Source organism: Lepidochelys olivacea, assembly GCF_965140295.1.
Source record: "Lepidochelys olivacea isolate rLepOli2 genome assembly, chromosome: 6".
NCBI classification, from domain to species: Eukaryota; Metazoa; Chordata; order Testudines; family Cheloniidae; genus Lepidochelys; species Lepidochelys olivacea.
The window spans coordinates 109760956-109781757 of record NC_140416.1 but is presented as its reverse complement, the minus strand read 5'-3'; the positions used below and the strand labels follow the sequence as shown (position 1 = coordinate 109781757).

At 41.8% G+C, this 20802-nt stretch overlaps 1 protein-coding gene and 1 long non-coding RNA gene across 3 annotated transcripts in view; one reads left to right on the top strand and one right to left on the bottom strand.

Moving 5' to 3' along the window:
• TDRD9 (tudor domain containing 9) overlaps nucleotides 1-762 on the bottom strand; it is a 152424-nt gene extending 151662 nt beyond the window's left edge. For both annotated transcript variants that reach the window (XM_084631267.1, XM_084631265.1), the window contains exon 1: nucleotides 275-762. In XM_084631267.1, the coding sequence (XP_084487393.1) occupies nucleotides 275-447 (173 nt within the window). In that variant the 5' untranslated portion in view covers nucleotides 448-762. The remainder of the gene's footprint in view (nucleotides 1-274) is intronic.
• Nucleotides 158-9164, top strand: LOC311522208. Its single transcript, XR_014712077.1, has 5 exons — nucleotides 158-172; nucleotides 673-1029; nucleotides 4647-4767; nucleotides 7976-7996; nucleotides 8975-9164. It is a non-coding gene; the product is annotated as an uncharacterized lncRNA (long non-coding RNA).
• The last annotated feature ends 11638 nt before the right edge of the window (nucleotides 9165-20802 follow it).

The following is a 20802-nucleotide window of genomic DNA, read 5'->3' as shown; positions in this document are numbered from 1 at the left end:
TTCCCGCGCTGCGTTCAATGAGGTTCCCTTCGCATCGCCTTGGTCCCTCCAAATCCTTCCTGCGGTGCCAAGGATGAGCCCCCACTACAGCGTCCTCCCCTCCCGCACCTAGAAGAGCACCAACCGCACCCTCTCCTCCCTGCATCCCAGCCAACCTCTCCCCCATCCCAGGGTAATGCGCCCCTCCCTCCTTGAATCCCAGCAGCCACTGTCAGCAAATCCCCCTAACCACCGCCATAGGTTACACACACCCCATAACCCGTATGACTCCCACCTGGCAAATCCCGCTCCTGCCCGAAGACAAGCCATCCCCCAGACTGCCTGGGGAAGGCCGCGCAGGACACAGGTTGTACAGTGCTCCCTCCCGCAGGAGGGGGCTAAGGGCTCTTGGGGTTCCTCTCCATCGGGGCAGTGCAGGGGGGATATTGCGCTGGGTTGAAGTCGCATTGAAGGAACAGCTGGGCGTGCTCCCCCGCCAGCAAAGGGCTATAGGGGAAGGGCAGGGCCCTGAGCTATTTCCTACACTGGAGGGGGATCTCTCTTAGCAGGGGGAGCAATGGCGGGCATGGCGCTGAGCGGGCTCTTCCGCAATAGTGGGTGCCGTGGGGACGGCAGAGCACCGAGCGGGCTTTTTGGCAATTGGCAGAGGGCTTAGCGGGTTTCTCCCGGCAGGGGGCGCAACAGAAGACAGGGCGTTGAGAAGCGCGGGTTCCTTTGCAGGGATTGCCGTGCGGGAGGTAGGTCACTGAACAGGCTGCATGGCAGGGGGGCGCTGTGGGCGAAGGGCGCTGAGGGGTCCTTGCCGGCAGGGGGCGCTGAGGCGAAAGCAGAGCGCACTTTAGCTGGGGTAGCAGGGCCTGCTCGGGTGCCTGTCGCTCCCGTTTCTCTCTGGGCTAGGAGGAGGGGCACCGCCGGAGACGTTCTAGGCACTCCTCTCGTTGGCGGTTCTTTTCCCAGCGGCCTGCGCGGCGGTAGCGGCAGTTCCATTCCGTGACCTTCGCCAACGGCCCGTGTGTCACCGGTTCCAAGGTGGGTTCGGCCCGGTTGGTCTTGCTGAGGGAGCTTCGGGAGGGCGGCTTCCTCCGGGTCTGCAGCGAGCGCGGCTGCGCCCTTCCTCAGGCGCTGTAAGCCCGGGGGATTCGTGCCGAAGCCGGGTCCGGCTGCCGAGAAGGCCGGGCCACGGAGAGAGGAGAGGAGCTGGCCTGGCCCGGGACAGCCGTGGGGGAAGAAGTCCGGGGGCTGCGCCCTGGCAATGCCGGAGGGAGGGGGAGCGCGGAGCTCGGTCGCGTCTGTCCTGCTCCTCGGGGGTGGAGGGCAGCAAGTTAACGCTGTTCGCCTACAGTCTCGAGGTCCCCTCCGTGGTGATGCACGTTCCTCCTTCTCCAGGGTGGGTGGACGGGATGGCAGGTGGGTCTCTTGGGTGAGTCCTTAGCAAAGGCCTTCCCTGCTCTGCAGAGGTGCTTTAGAGCCCAAAGCACTCCTCGAGTGAACAGGCCAGGGCTCGGCGCTGTAGCAGGCACTTAGTACCCAGAAACAGCTGTAAAAGATGGGCCAATACCTTGTAGGATGCCCGGATCTTACCCGCCGCCCCCCGGGCTCAGTAGCTCAAGGGTGCTGGGATTTTTAGTGTGTTTGTTCAGTGGGGATTTCATTTGAGCCTATTGTTAGGGCAGTACACATTTGAAGTCATACACTCTGCTTTATTTGGCTGCTAGTGGGCGAAAAAGCATTTTGTCCATATATTTTTCTTTTTTTTTCCTTTTGTATCAGATCCTCTTGTTGCTTTGATAGGTATATATGTCTGCGTTGCCTCCTAATGCTTGTTCTAAGCAGAAACCATTTGAAATGTATGAAGTCTTTCTCATAGTTCTGAATAGCAGCTTTGAAAACACAACACTAGTTTTTTCATTCTGCTTCATATCAGGAAAGGTAACAGATGTAATAGAATTGTCTTTCTACAGTTCAGGGAAAACATCATTGCATTGCTGTGTATTCAGAAGTTTTTCACCACGGTAAGGGTTAAATGTCCTTTTAAATGAATGCTTACATATTGCCTATTTGTGGTAGCACCATGCTTTGGAGCTTTAGTAATGGATCAGGGCAACATTTTGCTTGGCACTGTAAACAAACAACAAAAAGAAAGATGGTCTCTGCTTCAAAGATGACATTAGTCTCACCTCCTTTTCCCCTTCTCCCACTCCCTCCCCACACACGTGCCAGGAAGAGCCTCCTATTTACTATTAGCAAATAGGTCTGTGGAACCTGGACCTAAAGTCCCTTGCAAACTCTGTCCTTCCTTCTTACAGTTTTCCAGTGCTCTAGCTGCTGTCCTTTATCCATATGTGATTGGTTTAGGTGTGCTGTGTGTATAGTTTCTTAAAGGCTTTACATTTCCATAACATTTTACCTTGAGAAGCCTAAAGTATTATACAGTGTGGTTCTCTTATATATCCCCGGATATATATGTCTTTTGGAGTGTTGGGAAGAAGTTATATTAAAATATCTCAGGTTTTCACAAAAATATTTGTAAATATCAAATCTGTGGACAGAACGAGTATTAAACATGTTGATAGATTGCTTGATGCTTGGCCATGTCTCAAAGATAGAGTGCTTGGAGTAATGGTGTTAATTTTAATCTTCTCCAAACTGTCTGTCAGATGGTATTTTCAGCAGCCTCCTATAACTATATATATTCTGTTTTTCTGAGTAAAGGTGAACGTGCCATGTTGAGAGGAAATGTTAGACTCTTAATAAATAAATTTAATTAAATAAAGCTCAGTAGAACAGGGATGGGCATCTGTTGTTCTGGACAATGTTCTTGCTCCATCTCCCCTCTAGACTATTTTTAAGTAAATCTAGGTAAGACCCTTTGCTCTTTCACTTTGGCTTGGGGTAAGGGGAGGAGGAGGATCTTGATTATTCTTAATTTAAAATTACTTCCTCCCAGTCCCCCAAAAATCCTTGTTACCCAGATATAACAATATTACAGTATAGGAAAATGGGGGTGTAAGGATCAGTTTCACCGTTAGGACCTTGTCTTCACTAGTATTTTTCCTTGAGTTAGCTAATTTGAATTAAGAACACACCTCTTTTCCCTGTGAAGGCAAGCCCATTGTGACTCATGGTGGCTATTAGGTGGCCTGTGCGAAATATTTGGTCTTAGCCCAGTTTCTAGTGATAGAGGTGTCTATGTTGCAAACACTGCCACAGTATAGAGTGAATTTTCAGAAAATTTGCAATTCTTAAATTCACTAATTTAACATTAATTTTAAAATGTGTCCTATAAGAAACTTAGCATGTTAGTATTTTCTTTGTTCCAAACAGGCCCGCCAACAGAAATTCCAGGCGCCAGGCTGTGGGGGGTGGGGCCTGGGGCGAAAATGACGAATCTGTCACTTCCAGGACCACCCACATCAGCCCGCAGAGCCTGGTGCTGTCTCTTGCACTTAGGCGCCTTGAAGCCTATCCAGGCGATTTAAAAGGGCCCAGGGCTCCTGGCCGCTGCCACTACTGCATCACCCGCACCCCTTGGCAGCTTCCCCCTACAGCCACCGCCCCCCCCCCCCCCCCGGTCAGCGAGCCTGGTTCCAAGTGAGTTTGATCTTAATCAAGGATTAAAACTCTTCAAACTTTACATGTAGTTAAAATTCATTGGAATCTGTACATAAGTTATATTTGAAGAAACTGGAATGTAAATAAGATGTTGTTACCAACTATTTATGTCACTAGTTATGATTACATATTGACAGTATCAGATCAAAAGTTCAGGTAACTTCTAAATGGTATTGTGATATCCGAGGTAACTCAGTGAATCATCACACTTTGTCTAATTTGTAAGCAACAATTCTGTTGGTTTCAATGAGTCGTGAGCAGCCTTAGGATAAGTGGACATGTGTCGAGAGCTCTCAGTGGTAATTACTTGACCCATTATCATTATTCATCATTATTTTTATTGTGGTAGCACCCAGCAGCCTTTTGTAACCTTAGCTCTGAATTTTCTGGGTTTGTAGTGTTTGGTTTGGGGATAATTACTACGTTGTTCTACTTTTTTTTTTTACCTTTGTTGTTGATATGTACTCTTGACCTTGATTCCATCTAATACAGTTTTTTGGTTGGCAATAGAGAACTTCAGTTCCCAGAGGTCTGTATATATGTGCACTTTTCACAAACATTAATTTAATATAATACATTTTAAAATAAAAACATAGGAAATTAAACTAAATTCAGCTTTGGGATAGGGATGTAGACGTTTAACTGGTTAACCAATAAGCATCAATCTTATCGGGTTCGGTTAACAATTAAACTCTGCTGCCGCCCAGCATCCTGCGCCCAGGACTCCGCTGCTGGCATGCAGCTGGGATGCGGGGTTGGCAGCCAGGGCACCATGTAAAACCCTATATGAACTGCTTAATGGTTAACCGTTTAAGTGATAGAATTTTAATAGGTTAAACGGTTACTATTTTTAAACCCTATTTAGGGATACGATTAAATGTTTCCTTTAACTATAAAGTTCCTTATTTATTTTTTCCTGATTCAAGAGGCAACAAATACTTTCTTTATTCATGTAAAACATCAAGTGAGGCTGTAATAGCAAAATTCATCATCATGACCTTTTTTCTTTTTTTTTTCTTTTTAATAACTTTCAGATGTTACAATATTTTAGTAGGACATGGAGCAACATGAGGATTTATTACACTAAGGTTTACCAGGAAATATGGGTTGGGCTGGCCTTAACCACCTATGCCTATTACAAAATTTCCTTTGGTGGTAAGTTAAATTGTTTCAATCTTAGCTTTAGTGTACTTTATTTGAAGCCTTTGTTGTAAATAAAACTGTTTAAATTAATTGTCTGGAAATGCCCAAATATTTTATTTAAAATAATCAGCAGTTGCTTTATCACCTCACTAAGTCCAGACACTAGAAAAGGTTTACTGAGAAAGCTATACCAGCAAACCTCCTCATGCAGATACAGTTTATATCAGCAAAAAAAAAAAAGTGCTTATGTACAAAAAAACCTTCATTCAAAAATAAAACAATGTAAAACTTTAGAGCCGACAAGTCCACTCAGTCCTATTTCTTGTTCAGCCAGTCGCTCAGACAAACAAGTTTATTTACATTTGCAGGAGATACTGCTGCCTGCTTCTTGTTCACAATGTCACCTGAAAGTGAGAACAGGTGTTCACATGGCACTGTTGTAGCCAGTGTCACAAAATATTTACGTGTCAGATGCGCTAAAGATTGATATGTCTGTTCATGTTTCAGCGACCATTCCAGGGGACATGCGTCCATGCTGATGACGAGTTCTGCTCAATAACAATCCAAAGCAATGCCGACCAACGCATGTTCATTTTCATCATCTGAGTCAGATGCCACCAGCCAAAGATTGATTTTCTTTTTTGCTGGTTCGGGTTCTGTAGTTTCCGCATTGGAGTGTTGCTCTTTTAAGACTTCTGAAAGCATGCTCCACACCTCATCCCTCCCAGATTTTGGAAAGCGCTTCAGGTTCTTAAACCTTGGGTTGAGTGCTGTAGCCACCTTTAGAAATCTCACATTGGTACCTTCTTTGCATTTTTCTTTGCATCATCTCTTCAGTGAAAGTGTTCTTAAAATGAACAACATGTGCTGGGTCATCATCCGAGACTGCTATAACATGAAATATGTGGCAGAATGTGGGTAAAACGGCAGGGGACATACAATTCTCCCTCAAGGAGTTCAGTCACAAATTTAATTAATGCGTTATTTTTTTAACGACTGTCATCAACATGGAAACATGTCCTCTGGAATGGTAGCCAAAGCATGAAGGAGCATACACATTGTAATACAGGAGGGCCAGGGAGCAGTGTTAGAGGGGAAATATATAAGCCCTAGGCGTGGTTCCCTTTAGACTAGGGAGGGTTGCTACAGGTTAATTGGAGCACCTGTTGGCAATTAAGGCCCTGTCAGGAACCTAATAAACCCCCCTACTTCAGGCAGTCAGAGAAGGAGGAGGAAGGAGAGAGGACGGGAGCCTGGAGGTGTGTTGTGAGATTTGGAAGACCAGAAAACTGAAGTATGGGAGACCCTGGCCCAGCAGGACAGGGAGACTCCCTTCCCCCAGCGTCTAAGGACCGAGGTTAACCCCACCTAAGGGAGACGAGGGTAAGAAACCCGCAGGAGTTGAGAGGGGTTGGGACTCAGAGCGAGGAGCAAACCCAGACCTCTCGCCCGCTTCCTTCCTCTATCGCCTTCCTGGGCCACTAGCAGGGCCTTCGGTGCCCAAGAGCACTGGCAAGGGATGGTGTCTTAGCCCCCTCCCCAAGAAAAGCGCAGGACCCACCATATGAACATCAGCCACCTTGTCACAACTTGTTTACCATATCTGGCGTGTAATTGCCTTGCAATGCCAGCTATGAAAGTGCCATGCAAATGCCTGTTCTCACTTTCTGGTGACATTGTAAATAAGAAGAGGGCAGCATTATCTCCTGTAAATGTAAACAAACTTGTTTGTCTTAGCGATTGGCTGAACAAGAAGTAGGACTGAGTGCACTTGTAGGCTCTAAAGTTTTACATTTTTATTTTTGAGTGCAGTTACGTAACAAATCTACATTTGTAAGTTGCACTTCCATGATAAAGAGATTGCACTATAGTACTTGTATGAGGTGAATTGAAAAATATTATTTTATCATTTTTACAGTGCAAATATTTGTAATCAAAAATAAATATACACTTTGATTTAAATTACAACACAGAATACAATATATATGAAAATGTAGAAAAACATCCAAAATATTTAATAAATTTCAATTGATATTCTGTTTAACAGTGCAATTAAAACTGCGATTAATCACGATTAACTTTTGAGTTAATCGTGTGAGTTAACTCAGATTAATCAACAATCCTAGTATTAATGATTTTGGGCGAGGGGTATTCACCTCCAGTATCACAGCAGATATTTTGAACAAGTGGTAATTTGGTGCTATTAAAGCAAATTTCACAGAAAAACTGCAGGTTTGCAAACCACTCCGAGGTGTTGTGTAAAAATGTGTATCTTTAATATCCCAGATCCTGGGGTCTGGCTAAAATGCACCCAGCCCAACGCAGGAGGGTACTACAAAGTTGGTTTTAAGCTCACTTTTGCATTTCCCTAATTTTCAGTCTGGTTTGTATTGTGCTGGCCCTCTAAAGACACTTTGTGTGTGCCAACTGCTAATAGCCATAAAGGGCTAGAAAGTGCAGACAAGGATGAGAGCATAGAGGATATCCGACCACAGTTCCATTCCTGCCAGAGGCAGAGTGCAGTAGGAACTACTATGCTGGTTTTATGCTGTTAGCTCTACACCTTTGCACTAGGAAAAACTTCATTGTGGTCAGATAAACCAACAGTATGGCCCAAAGTAATCATATGTCACCAGAGAATCTATAAATGTCTCTGGGATAAATGTCTCTAAATGTACAGCACATGAGTATACAAACTTGTGCAATCTTCTCTTGATAACTTGTGAACTTACAGTTAGAAGTCTTAATGTGTATAAATATGTATTTTTAAAAGCCTTAATTTATGGTCCCCATAATTCTTCCAGAAACACTCCTTGCATCTCAAAGATTTAACAGCAGGCTATAATGAGATCTTATAACACTTTATTATATTTATTTAAAAAATTACAATATATCCTGATTTTTTTAAACAGCTTGTTTTAATAGTTACTTTAACAAAGTATTTTTTGCAACAAGCTTAACTTTTCAGAACTTCAGAGTAGCAGCTGTGTTAGTCTGTATTCACAAAAAGAAAAGGAGTACTAGTGGCACCTTAGAGACTAACAAATTTATTTGAGCATAAGCTTTCGTGAGCTACAGCTCACTTGTACATTTCCTGTCATCACTGAAAATTGGTCCAAGTTTGGTTGCTTACTAGTTTTTCAAGATCTTAAAACTTGAAATGAAAGTGAAAAATGCAAAGCGAAATTTTGTACCTTTTCAATTTTTCTTCTGTTTCTAGGTAAAAAAGCAGTGGCAGACAGTAAGTATTTGTATTATACAGCAGAGTATTCTATAGTTTATTTTAACTGTGAATAAGATTTAAAGCAAATAGACCAACATATTAATTTTAATTTAAATTTAGTTTGTTTTTATATTATGGATATAGCAAAGTAGACCTTAAAGGGAACCTTCAGTTTTTGTTACAGTTCTCTCTATTACTCTGATATCATTGTCAGAGTGTTTACAACCCTGGTAACGTAGCAGTACATCTGTAAAATGCTCCACTTTTCATTGATATTTTTCCCTTTGTGTAATAAATTAAGTTAATCTCTGCCACAGAACAGTAGTGGAGTTCAGGAGCGTAACTTTTTAAATAAGAGTTCTAAAAGATGTATTCAATGGGCTTAACCATTTTATAGAGGGTTTTTAATCTAACCAGGTAGACCTTAAGTTTAACTAGGTTACCATTTTTAGCTATCAACAAACTAGTTCATTTTAACTTACTAATTCCATATTAAACTTTTACAACAAAAAAAAATTAAGATTTTTAAGTATATCATTGCTTGTGGCTATTTTAAAGTCATAATTTTCTTATTTCTCTTCTGCTAATATAATTGTTCTATTTCAGTTCTGACTGCAAAGATAGACAATTTACTTGCTCCAAATTGAGTCAATTTTGTACATAAAGATATGTTATCTAACCTTACAGTTAAAATGAAAATACCTCCCATTGCACTGTACGGCAATAACTATTTACCCCACATAAAGATATCCTGAGTTTAGAGGTAACTTTTTCCCCTGTGAAATCATATTTAACCAATAAAATTGATGATGTAAATGTTAAAATATTAGGCTACACTTGTAGATATGAAGAATTTTCAAATACTTTGACATATTGATTCATCTAATTTTTGGATATTCATAGCTGTGGATACTTAACTGTATCTGTCCTGAATTTCAGACTTCTAACTTATATTACTTTAATTTTTGAACAATCTAAATTGTGTTTTTGTTTCAGAATCCTCTGTTCCTGGCCATCATTAAATGGCTCTTCACTGGGTATGCATTCCATGACCTGTCATCTCTGCTATAAATGAAGCAAGCTACCATCGTAGGGAAGTTAGTTGGACCGCATAAGCATTGTACAGTCCTATAACTGTATATAGTCCACTGTACTGCATAGGAGGAATAAATGTGTTGAGCAAGAAGTATTCTGGAGTGTATTTTAATACTCTAACTTAAATTTAAGAACATTGTTAATATCTTTTTGCTCTGTACAGTTTCATAAGAACTTTCATGTTACCACAAACTGGATCAAAAGAGCACATCGAAGTAAATACTATGTTGCTAAACTAAATATATTGTAGTAGAACAGGTCGGAACTTAAAAACAAACATTTTAGTTGAATTTTTTACTTTTTTTTTGTCAAAATATCTCAGTGTATTCAACATTTTCCATGTGTGAATTTTTATTGCTACTGTGAAACCTCTGATTGGTCAGCTTAGTTGTATGGCGGGATTTTTTTCAAAGCTTAGATGCAATTTTTCTTTTAAAAATCAATTTTTAAATTTAAAAAAATATTTTTGATAATTCTGCAGAAAAATTAGACACCAAAAGCAGTACTGTTACAAAAATGTCACAGAAAATGCCTCTGAAATTTCTGCATAATTTCCACCCTTTTTTTGCCTCTATTCAAAAGATAACTTAGACATTAACTTGTAGTGACACAGTTCTGTTCAGAATAGAGAACATTTAATAGAACTAGTGGATTATCACGGTTCAGATGTTCATCCCCTTTGTTATAGGAGCAATTGCAAGATGCTACACTGAACAGGCTTATAAAATTAATAATTGTTTCCGTTAGAGAATAGTACTTAATGGTATTATCAAATAAGAAAATCTTCTTTTTCAAGGTGTACCCTGCATTATTCTCGCTTGTGGGCATTATAGGAGTTGGAAATTTTTAGAAAAGTGATGCCCACTAGGTGCCACAGGGATTTCATCTCACAGCACTGAGCATTTGAGACATGTTAGATAAGGCAGGTGTACCCCTGACTGCCCCTGTTCTTTTTGTTGAACCTCCGAGTCTGAGGGGGTGACTTTCAAAGGAACAGAGAGCAACTAGTTGCCTATCTCCCATTGGTAATTAATGCAAACTGGGCAGCCAACTGCCACTTATGCCTCTGAAAATCAGCTCTGCATTACCTCAGAATTCTGAGGAAAATAAGATGATGAGCTGTTAGTGTCAAATATATGCATTGCTCATCTTTGTGTTCATTGTCTCTGCAAACAAGATATATTTTATTTGGATACAAATTTGAATATCTACAAGCATTGTAGATGCAATACGCATTTAACTGACTTCTAACATTTTCCCCTCTTCCAACAAAATTATGTTTGTTAAAAGTAGCCATGTGTTATACATATTACATGGGATGGAACACTAGTAGCATTTGAGGGCAATCCAATATCTTGGTGACTGACTTACTCAAAGTAAAAAGTAATATATTTTATTTGAATAAAAGCTTGGCTATATTAGAGGGGACTGTCAGGACCTAAATTATACAGTGACTTTCTGAGAAGATATATACTCAGCACATACACATCGAATATTAAATCTGTGGCATTACTGGTACTGCAGCTTACAAGCAACATTTCAGTCTCTTACATGTAGCATTCTGTTTAAGCACTGGAAGTAGGCATTACTGATCTAATAAAAGGCTTAAGTCATGAGTATGTTCTGATTGCATTTTAGCTGGTTCAAGGTATTTCAGTGGACTTAAACAGAGTACTACTTTTTCATTTGCTTTGCTTTGCTCTGCTCTGCCTATACTACCCATAAGGATTTTGATTAATGTAACCTCTGAAAATGTATGTGGGTTGGGTAAGTGGTGCTGCAACTGTCTCCCTTTAGTAACTGGCCCCAGCAAATGCAACAGCTTGTTACCTATTCACGGTTAAAGGAGTTTTTCATTTATTCAAAAATCATCTTCTTAATATTGAAAGTTCCAGGTTCATTTCCCTCTGATAACCATGACATCTCCATATGTGATACATATTTACTGTGATAACTTTGCATTTGAATAATTAGAGCTTGATAAATTCACTCACTAAGGCACATGAGAAACTTTGCCTGGAAAGTGTGGTGACCTAAATAATCTGTTTTTGCAGAATTTAAAGTTGTGTTTTTCTTCTAAAAACAAAACAAACAACAACCCTGCAACCTTAGCCCTCATGATTATAAAGATACATTCATTTCACTTTTGGACGGTTAAGTCAATTTGGTGTCATAGCTGAGTCTGCAGGCTGCTCCACTGCTATTTCTGGTAGTTTTGCCAAGCATTAGCAACTGAAATTAACACAACTTTACTAAAAGAAAAGGAGTACTTGTAGCACCTTAGAGACTAACCAATTTATTTGAGCATAAGCTTTCGTGAGCTACAGCTCACTTCATCGGATGCATACTGTGGAAAGTGTAGAAGATCTTTTTATATACACACAAAGCATGAAAAAATACCTCCTCCCACCCCACTCTCCTGCTGGTAATAGCTTATCTAAAGTGATCACTCTCCTTACAATGTGTATGATAATCAAGGTGGGCCATTTCCAGCACAAATCCAGGTTCTCTCACACACACACCCCACACACACACAAACACACTCTCCTGCTGGTAATAGCTTCTCTAAAGTGACCACTCTCCTTACAATGTGTTTGATAATCAAAGTGGGCCATTTTGAGCACAAATCCAGGGTTTAACAAGAACGTCGGGGGGGGGGGGGTAGGAAAAAGCAAGGGGAGATAGGCTTGAATAGAGACTGGGCGTGGCTAAGTGATTATGCAAGGTAACCTAAGTTAATTCTATCCAATTTGCAAATGAATTCCAATTCAACAGTTTCTCGCTGGAGTCTGGATTTGAAGTTTTTTTTTGTTGAAAAATTGCAACTTTCATGTCTGTAATCGCGTGACCAGAGAGATTGAAGTGTTCTCCGACTGGTTTATGAATGTTATAAATCTTGACATCTGATTTGTGTCCATTTATTCTTTTACATAGAGACTGTCCAGTTTGACCAATGTACATCGCAGAGGGGCATTGCTGGCACATGATGGCATATATCACATTGGTGGATGTGCAGGTGAACGAGCCTCTGATACTGTGGCTGATGTTATTAGGCCCTGTGATGGTGTCCCCTGAATAGATATGTGGGCACAGTTGGCAACGGGCTTTGTTGCAAGGATAGGTTCCTGGGTTAGTGGTTCTGTTGTGTGGTATGTGGTTGTTGGTGAGTATTTGCTTCAGGTTGGGGGGCTCTCCGTAGGCAAGGACTGGCCTGTCTCCCAAGATTTGTGAGAGTGTTGGGTCATCCTTCAGGATAGGTTGTAGATCCTTAATAATGCGTTGGAGGGGTTTTAGTTGGGGGCTGAAGGTGACAGCTAGTGGTGTTCTGTTATTTTCTTTGTTAGGCCTGTCCTGTAGTAGGTGACTTCTGGGAACTCTTTTGGCTCTATCAGTCTGTTTCTTCACTTCTCAGGTGGGTACTGTAGTTGTAAGAATGCTTGATAGAGATCTTGTAGGTGTCTGTCTCTGTCTGAGGGGTTGGAGCAAATGCGGTTGTATCGCAGAGCTTGGCTGTAGACAATGGATCGTGTGGTGTGGTCAGGGTGAAAGCTGGAGGCATGTAGGTAGGAATAGCGGTCAGTAGGTTTCCAGTATAGGGTGGTGTTTATGTGACCATTGTTTATTAGCACTGTAGTGTCCAGGAAGTGGATCTCTTGTGTGGACTGGACCAGGCTGAGGTTGATGGTGGGATGGAAATTGTTGAAATCATGGTGGAATTCCTCAAAGGCTTCTTTTCCATGGGTCCAGATGATGAAGATGTCATCAATATAGCACAAGTAGGGTAGGGGCGTTAGGGGACGAGAGCTGAGGAAGCGTTGTTTGAAGTCCGCCATAAAAATGTTGGCATACTGTGGGGCCATGCGGGTACCCAAAGCAGTGCTGCTGAGTTGAAGGTATACATTGTCCCCAAATGTAAAATAGTTATGGGTAAGGACAAAGTCACAAAGTTCAGCCACCAGGTTAGCCGTGACATTATCGGGGATAGTGTTCTTGATGGCTTGTAGTCCATCTTTGTGTGGAATGTTGGTGTAGAGGGCTTCTACATCCATAGTGGCCAGGATGGTGTTGTCAGGAAGATCACCGATGGATTGTAGTTTCCTCAGGAAGTCAGTGGTGTCTCGAAGGTAGCTGGGAGTGCTGGTAGCGTAGGGCCTGAGGAGGGAGTCTACATAGCCAGACAATCCTGCTGTCAGGGTGCCAATGCCTGAGATGATGGGGCGACCAGGATTTCCAGGTTTATGGATCTTGGGTAATAGATAGAATATCCCAGGTCGGGACTGGGAGTGGCTAAGTAATTATGCAAGGTAACCTATTTCCCCTTGTTTTTTCCTCCTCCCCCCCCCCCCCCCGACGTTCTTGTTAAACCCTGGATTTGTGCTGGAAATGGCCCACCTTGATTATCATACACATTGTAAGGAGAGTGATCACTTTAGACAAGCTATTACCAGCAGGAGAGTGGGGTGGGAGGAGGTATTTTTTCATGCTTTGTGTGTATATAAAAAGATCTACACTTTCCACAGTATGCATCCAATGAAGTGAGCTGTAGCTCACGAAAGCTTATGCTCAAATCAATTGGTTAGTCTCTAAGGTGCCACAAGTACTCCTTTTCTTTTTGCGAATACAGACTAACATGGCTGTTACTCTGAAACCTGTCACAACTTTACTGCTGCTGTTCTGTCCTCTGGGAAGCAGCAAAAGTGACAAAAATCACTATCTGTTGAAACTGGGGGAGGAGGGAGGAGATGATCTTCTGGTCGGTCACCTCAGGCAGAGCAGGGATTTGAGCCTAGGTCCCCCATGTGCCAGCTGCATGTCCTGACTACTATGTTTTTTCAGCTATTGTGGGATGGAACTCTACTGCAGGAGCTGTTCTACTTTGTATAAATTATTCATTGGGCCAGAGAAACAGATTCTATAACCTATTGGCTGGATCTGAAGGTAGGTTCAGATCCCTGTCCAAAGCAGTCAGAGCAAGGGCTTGAACCTGGGTCTCCCACGCCCAGGTTCAGTGTCAAAACAAATATTTTGAAAATTCTCATGGGATGGGAAAACTGTTTCCCACTTGCTTCCAATAAGTAGTAGACAGGCAGTTGTGGCTACTAGGGGATGGGCTACCTAAGCAGCTGAAGAGGCTTAGGTGCCTTATTCCAGGACAGCTGGAAGATGCCAACTTTAGGAAGCTGCCTCTCTGTGGACTACGCCTCTGTCATCTCCCTTCCCCTTTCTGCTGCATTTCACTCCTGACTTGTTTAGGTGGCTCCCTTCTCAGCTTGCTGGCTTCTGAGAATCTCTTCCTCTCCCTATGCATTATACTAGAAGCCCGAGTACCTAATTTAGGCCTGAAGATTTCACTATGAGCATGCTACCTCGGGGTAATGCATTGCAGTGCTGAGCAGACCAGTGACTAGGTACCTCTGAGGACCTGGATCTCCACTCTACAGGCCGTCAGCTCCCACTTCCTTCACCCCATCTCCCATTCAGGCGTATCAAGCTCTGCTGGGGGAGAAGGTAGCAGCAGAAGTGTTGAAAAGAGTGCAGGTTGGTTCCATACTCACTCTCCTGCTGTAGAGGGACTGGGGTTGAGTTGCCGCAAGAGCTGTGCTAGCACCTAGGCTCCTAAACTAGCTTTAGCAACAAGCCTTACGTCTGCGTCTTCCTAGCTGAGGACTGGTGCCATTTGTAAGGGTGTGCCTCAGAAAAAGAGGCTGCAGGATCCCGCTATCTCCTCCTGGGTGACCTAAAGCTTCTCTCTCCAGCTGTAACACTTCCTGGTCAGGGAAGGGTCTTCAATCCCCTCTTCACCTTCTGGAGTGCTGCTGCTGGAGGGGTGGGTAGGAGGGAGACGGCAAGCCTGAAGTAGTAATCCTGCAATCCAGGGTCCTTCCCTCCACTTACCAGACTGGCCAGTAACCTCTAACTCAGACATCCAGTAAATCTTTCAAGTCTTGTCTGTAATGCCTTTCAGCTGAGACTCAAAGATTCTATAAATGTTAATGTAGCATTGTGTAATACCCCCCAAAAGTACTGCCCTTTTTGAAAGATGGGGAAACTGTCTACATGGCTTTTGTAAAGGGAAATCATGCCATAAATGATTGCTTATTGGAGCAGCTAGTCCTGGAACCCGAAAGGGGAGAGGCAATGCTTGATTTAGTACAAAGTGAAGCACAGGATCTGGTCCAAGAGGTGAATATAGCTGAACTTCTTGGAAATAGCAATTATAATTAAATTTAACACCTTTATAAGGGGGAAATATCAAAGAAGCCTACCATAGTAGCATTTAACTTCACAAAAATGAGGAAGCTAGTTAAACAGGAATTAAAAGAAATAGTGTCAAAAGTGAAATGCCTAAAAGCTCCATGGAAACTTTTTAAAAACCACCATAATAGAAGCTCAAATTAAATGTATACCCTAAATTAAAAAAAACATAATAATAGGACCACAAAAGCGTGAACATACCTAAACAACAAAATAAAAGAAGCAGTTAAAGGCACAAAGATATCCTTTAAAAATTGGAAGTCATAACTGACTGAGGAAAATAGAAAGGAGCATGAACTCTGGCAAATCACATGTATAAATGTAATTAGGCAGGCCAAAGAAGAGTTTTAAGAACAACTAACGAGACTCAAACTAACAGCAAAAAATGTTTTAAGTACATCATAAGCAGGAAGCCAACCAAACAATCCGTGGGGCCACTGGATGATCAGGATGCTAAAGCAGCACTCAAGGAAGATTAGGCCATTACAGAGAAGCTAAATTCATTTTTTTCGTTGGTCTTCAATGCAGAGGATCATAGAATCATAGAATATCAGGGTTGGAAGGGACTCCAGAAGGTCATCTAGTTCAACCCCCTGCTTGAAGCAGGACCAATTCTCAGTTAAATCATCCCAGCCAGGGCTTTGTCAAGCCTGACCTTAAAAACCTCTAAGGAAGGAGATTCTACCACCTCCCTAGGTAACACATTCCAGTGTTTCACCACCCTCTTAGTGAAAAAGTTTTTCCTAATATCCAATCTAAACCTCCCCCACTGCAACTTGAGACCATTACTCCTCGTTCTGTCATCTGCTACCATTGAGAACAGTCTAGAGCCATCCTCTTTGGAACCCCCTTTCAGGTAGTTGAAAGCAGCTATCAAATCCCCCCTCATTCTTCTCTTCTGCAGGCTAAACAATCCCAGCTCCCTCAGCCTCTCCTCATAACTCATGTGTTCTAGACCCCTAATCGTTTTTGTTGCCCTTCGCTGGACTCTCTCCAATTTATCCACATCCTTCTTGTAGTGTGGGGCCCAAAACTGGACACAGTACTCCAGATGAGGCCTCACCAATGTCGAATAGAGGGGAACGATCACGTCCCTCGCTCTGCTCGCTATGCCCCTACTTATACATCCCAAAATGCCATTGGCCTTCTTGGCAACAAGGGCACACTGCTGACTCATATCCAGCTTCTCGTCCACTGTCACCCCTAGGTCCTTTTCCGCAGAACTGCTGCCTAGCCATTCGGTTCCTAGTCTGTAGCTGTGCATTGGGTTCTTCCGTCCTAAGTGCAGGACTCTGCACTTATCCTTATTGAACCTCATCAGATTTCTTTTGGCCCAATCCTCCAATTTGTCTAGGTCCTTCTGTATCCTATCCCTGCCCTCCAGCGTATCTACCACTCCTCCCAGTTTAGTATCATCCGCAAATTTGCTGAGAGTGCAATCCACACCATCCTCCAGATCATTTATGAAGATACTGAACAAAACCGGCCCCAGGACCGACCCTTGGGGCACTCCACTTGATACCAGCTGCCAACTAGACATGGAGCCATTGATCACTATCAATGGATGTAAGGGAGAATCCCACACCTGAGCTATTCTTTTTAGGTGACACATCTGAGAAGCTGTCCGAGGTTGAGGTGTCAATAGAGGAGGTTTGGGGAGAAATGTATATATTAAGCCGTAATAAATCACCACGACCAGATGGTATTCACCCAAGCGTTCTGAAAGAACTCAAATATGAAATTGCGGAACTACTAACTGGTATGTAACAAGGGTTCCAGAGCCAATCCTGCCGATTATGGGTAATAACACTTAACTTCAGTACCAGGCAAATTGGTTGAAATTATATTAAAGAACAGAATTATCAGATAGATGAATACGATTTGTTGGAAAGAGTCAACATCGGTTTTGCAAAGCGAAATCATGCCTCACCCGTCTACTGAATTATTTAGGGGGGGCAACAAACGGGTGAAGAAGGGTGAGCCAGTGGATGTAGTGTACTTGGACTTTCAGAAAGCCTTTGACAAGGACCCTCACCAAAGGCTCTTAAGCAAAGTATGCAGTCATAAGGAAGAAGAAGGAAGGTCTGCTCATGGATCAGTAACTGATTAAAGGACAGGAAATGAAGGGTAGGAATAAATGGTCATTTTTCACAATGGAGAGAGGTAAATAGTGGTGTTCCCCAGGGATCTGTACTGGGACCAGACCTGTTCAACATATTTATAAATTATCTGGAAAAAGGGTAAACAGGTGACAAAGTTTGCAGACTACATAAAATTACTGAGGATAGTTAAGTCTAAAGCAGACTGCTAGGAATTACAAAGGGATCTCACAAAAGGGGGGGGACTAGGCAACAAAATGGAAGATGAAATTCAATGTTGATAAATGCAAAGTAATAAAGCAAACATGATCCCAACTATACATATAAAATGATGGGGTCTAAATCAGTGACTCTCAACTTTTCAGACTACTGTATCTCTTTCAGGAGTCTGATTTGTCTTGTGTACCCCAAGTTTCATGTCACTTAAAAACTACTTGCTTACAAAATCAGACATAAAGACACAAAAGCGTCACAGTGTACTATTACTGAAAAATTGCTTACTTTCTCATTTTTCCATATAATTATAAAATAAATCAATTGAAATATACCTATTGTACTTACATTTGAGCATATAGTATATAGAGCAGTATAAACAAGTCATTGTATGAAATTTTACTTTGTATTCACTTCGCTGGTGCTTTTTATGTAGCCTGTTGTAAAACTAGGCAAATATCTAGATGAGCTGACGTACCCCCTGGAAGACCACTGCATGCCCCCAGGGCTACATGTACCCTGATTGATAACTACTGATCTAAATTAGCTGTTACCATTCAAGAAAGAGATTGTGGAATCATTGTGGCTAGTTGCCTGATAACATGTGCTCAATGAGCAGTAGCAATGTAACAAAAAAGTAACAATGTTAGGAACCATTAGGTAAAGGATAAATAATAAGACAGTAAATATGATAATGCCACTATATAAACCCATGGTGTGTACACACCTTGAATATTGTGTACAGTTCTGGTTGCCCCATCTCAAAAAAGGTATATTAACATTGGAAAAGATACAGAGAAGGGCAACCAAAATTATTAGGGGTATGAAAAAGCCTCCATATGAGGAGAGATTAAAAAGACTGGTATTGTTCAACTTGGAAAAGAGGCGACTAAGGGAGGATATGATAGAGGTCTGTAAAACGATGAATGGTGTGAAGAACATGCATAAGGAAGTGTTATTTACCTCTTCACATAACACAAGAACCAGGGGTCATTGAATGAAATTAATAGGCAGCAGGTTTAAAATAAACATAAGGAAGTACTTCTTCACACAACACACATTCAACCAGTGGAACTCATTGCCAGCAGATGTTGTGAAGGCCAAAACTATAACTGGGAACAAAAAATAATTGGATAGGTTCATGGAGGATAGCTTCATCAATGGCTATTAGCTAAGAAGGTCGGGGATGCAACCACATGCTTTGGGTGCCCCTAGCCTCTGACTGCCAGAAACTGGGAGTGAGCAATGGGGTGAATCACTCAAAAATTGCCCTGTTCTGTTCATTCCCTTTGAAGCACTTGTCATTGGCCACTATCAGAAGACACAGTATGGGCTAGATGGAACATTGGTCTGACCCAGTATGGCCATGCTTATGAGCCAAAGAAACATTAGTCATGGGACCAACCTATGTAAGCTCCCTATAAATAACTAGCAATCTATGAAAAATGCCAGATGAACTTTCTTGTGTGTGTGTGCGGGGAGGATGAAGAAAATTGCAGGAAATGATCTAAACATACTAAAACAGTTTAATGAGCCTCTTTTTTGTGTGTATATATATGAATCATGACAGTAAACTGCTGATTAGATTAGGCTAGAAGTATACACTACTACACATGGTCACATTTTTGGTGTAATTTCATTTTTGTCTCTAAGGAAGGGAAACTATCAGGTGCCTGTCAGACAGAGGAGATTATGTATGATCTCATATCACCAGGTGGCTGAAATGAAGCTAAAAAAATATGAGGAAATCAACATGTGGAATCTCTATTGTTCCAGTCACGGAAATCTGTAAATCTACTAGGAAGGAAAGAGTAGTAAGATTGGAGATCCTCTTCTAAGCACTGAATATGTTGACTAAGAATTTGGCAGGTAAAAGAATAGCAAGAAATTGCAAGTTAATCCTTGTGTAGAAAACTTTTCATACCCTCGTGTTAGAGCTCTCAGCAATCAGTAGAAAGGAAAAAAGTGGTCTAGAGCAAGCAGTGTGGTTTTATAGTTTGAAAAGAGAACTCAGAACTAGAAATTCCTGGATTCTAATCCTTATTCTGCTGCAGATTTATTGTGCTACTTTAGGCAAGTCACTTAAGAGCAGTGTCTTCCTTCCCCCAACATATTTAAAATGAACTGACCACCATGGTGATGATGATTTGGAAACTTCAGTAAAGCTAAGTCATTTATTAGATATGGAAAATAAACATGTAATTTATTAGATATACAAGTTTCAATTGAACTAAAGGAATAGGTCAGCTAATTCTGAGATCCACAACCCCATTGTGGTAATATCTATTAAAAATATTCATCTAACTGCTGTACTCTGTCTGTTTTTCCTTTCTTGTCATCTTTGGTTTACCAGCTGTGTGTTTGCATTTCCAATAGATGCTGTGTTTTTTCCTATAAGGGAAAAACACAACTGTTAATTAAAACAGTAATGGGGAAGCTAATGTAGTGTGTTAATATTTACAGCCTTAGAAATTTGGTTTCCTATCCACCCATTCCTTGTGTAAAGGGTCATTTAAGGTCCATCTTCCTTCAAGGCCCTATCCAACCTTACTTCAGTACAAGGCTATGTTTACACTGAAATGCTTCTGTTGACCTAGCACTGTCTACACGGGGACTTAGGTTGGCTTAACTACATCGCTCAGAGATGTGGATTTTTCACATCCTGAGCAATGTAGCTGGATCAATCTAATTTTCTAGTGTAGACTAGCCTTAATTCTCTATTTTCCTCTCTTTCTGTTGCCCTCTTCACCCCAATCAACATAACTGATGCTCCCTTTGTGAATTTCTCTCATTCTTGCCTTGAGGCCTTATTCTGGACCTCCCTATAGACCAGAACTCCCCTCTCTTGCTCTGGCTGACTTCCACCTTCTTCATCCATCCTGAAATCAAACTTCCTCAAAAACCTATAAATCCTAGTCCATCTTCACCTCCTTCATTTACTGAAAACAATGTGCACGTAAACAAAACTGAAAACTGTAACCCTTGGAACTAGCAAGATGTGCTTAATGTCACCATTTAATCATATTGTTTTTCACTATTTTCCTCCTATGTTGCCTGCTTACTAAACCATAAGCTCTCCAGGTGAAGGTCATTGTCTTTGTAGCTATTTATAAAGCACCTACCATGGTTGGAGCTTAATACATAAGAGATGGAATCCAAATA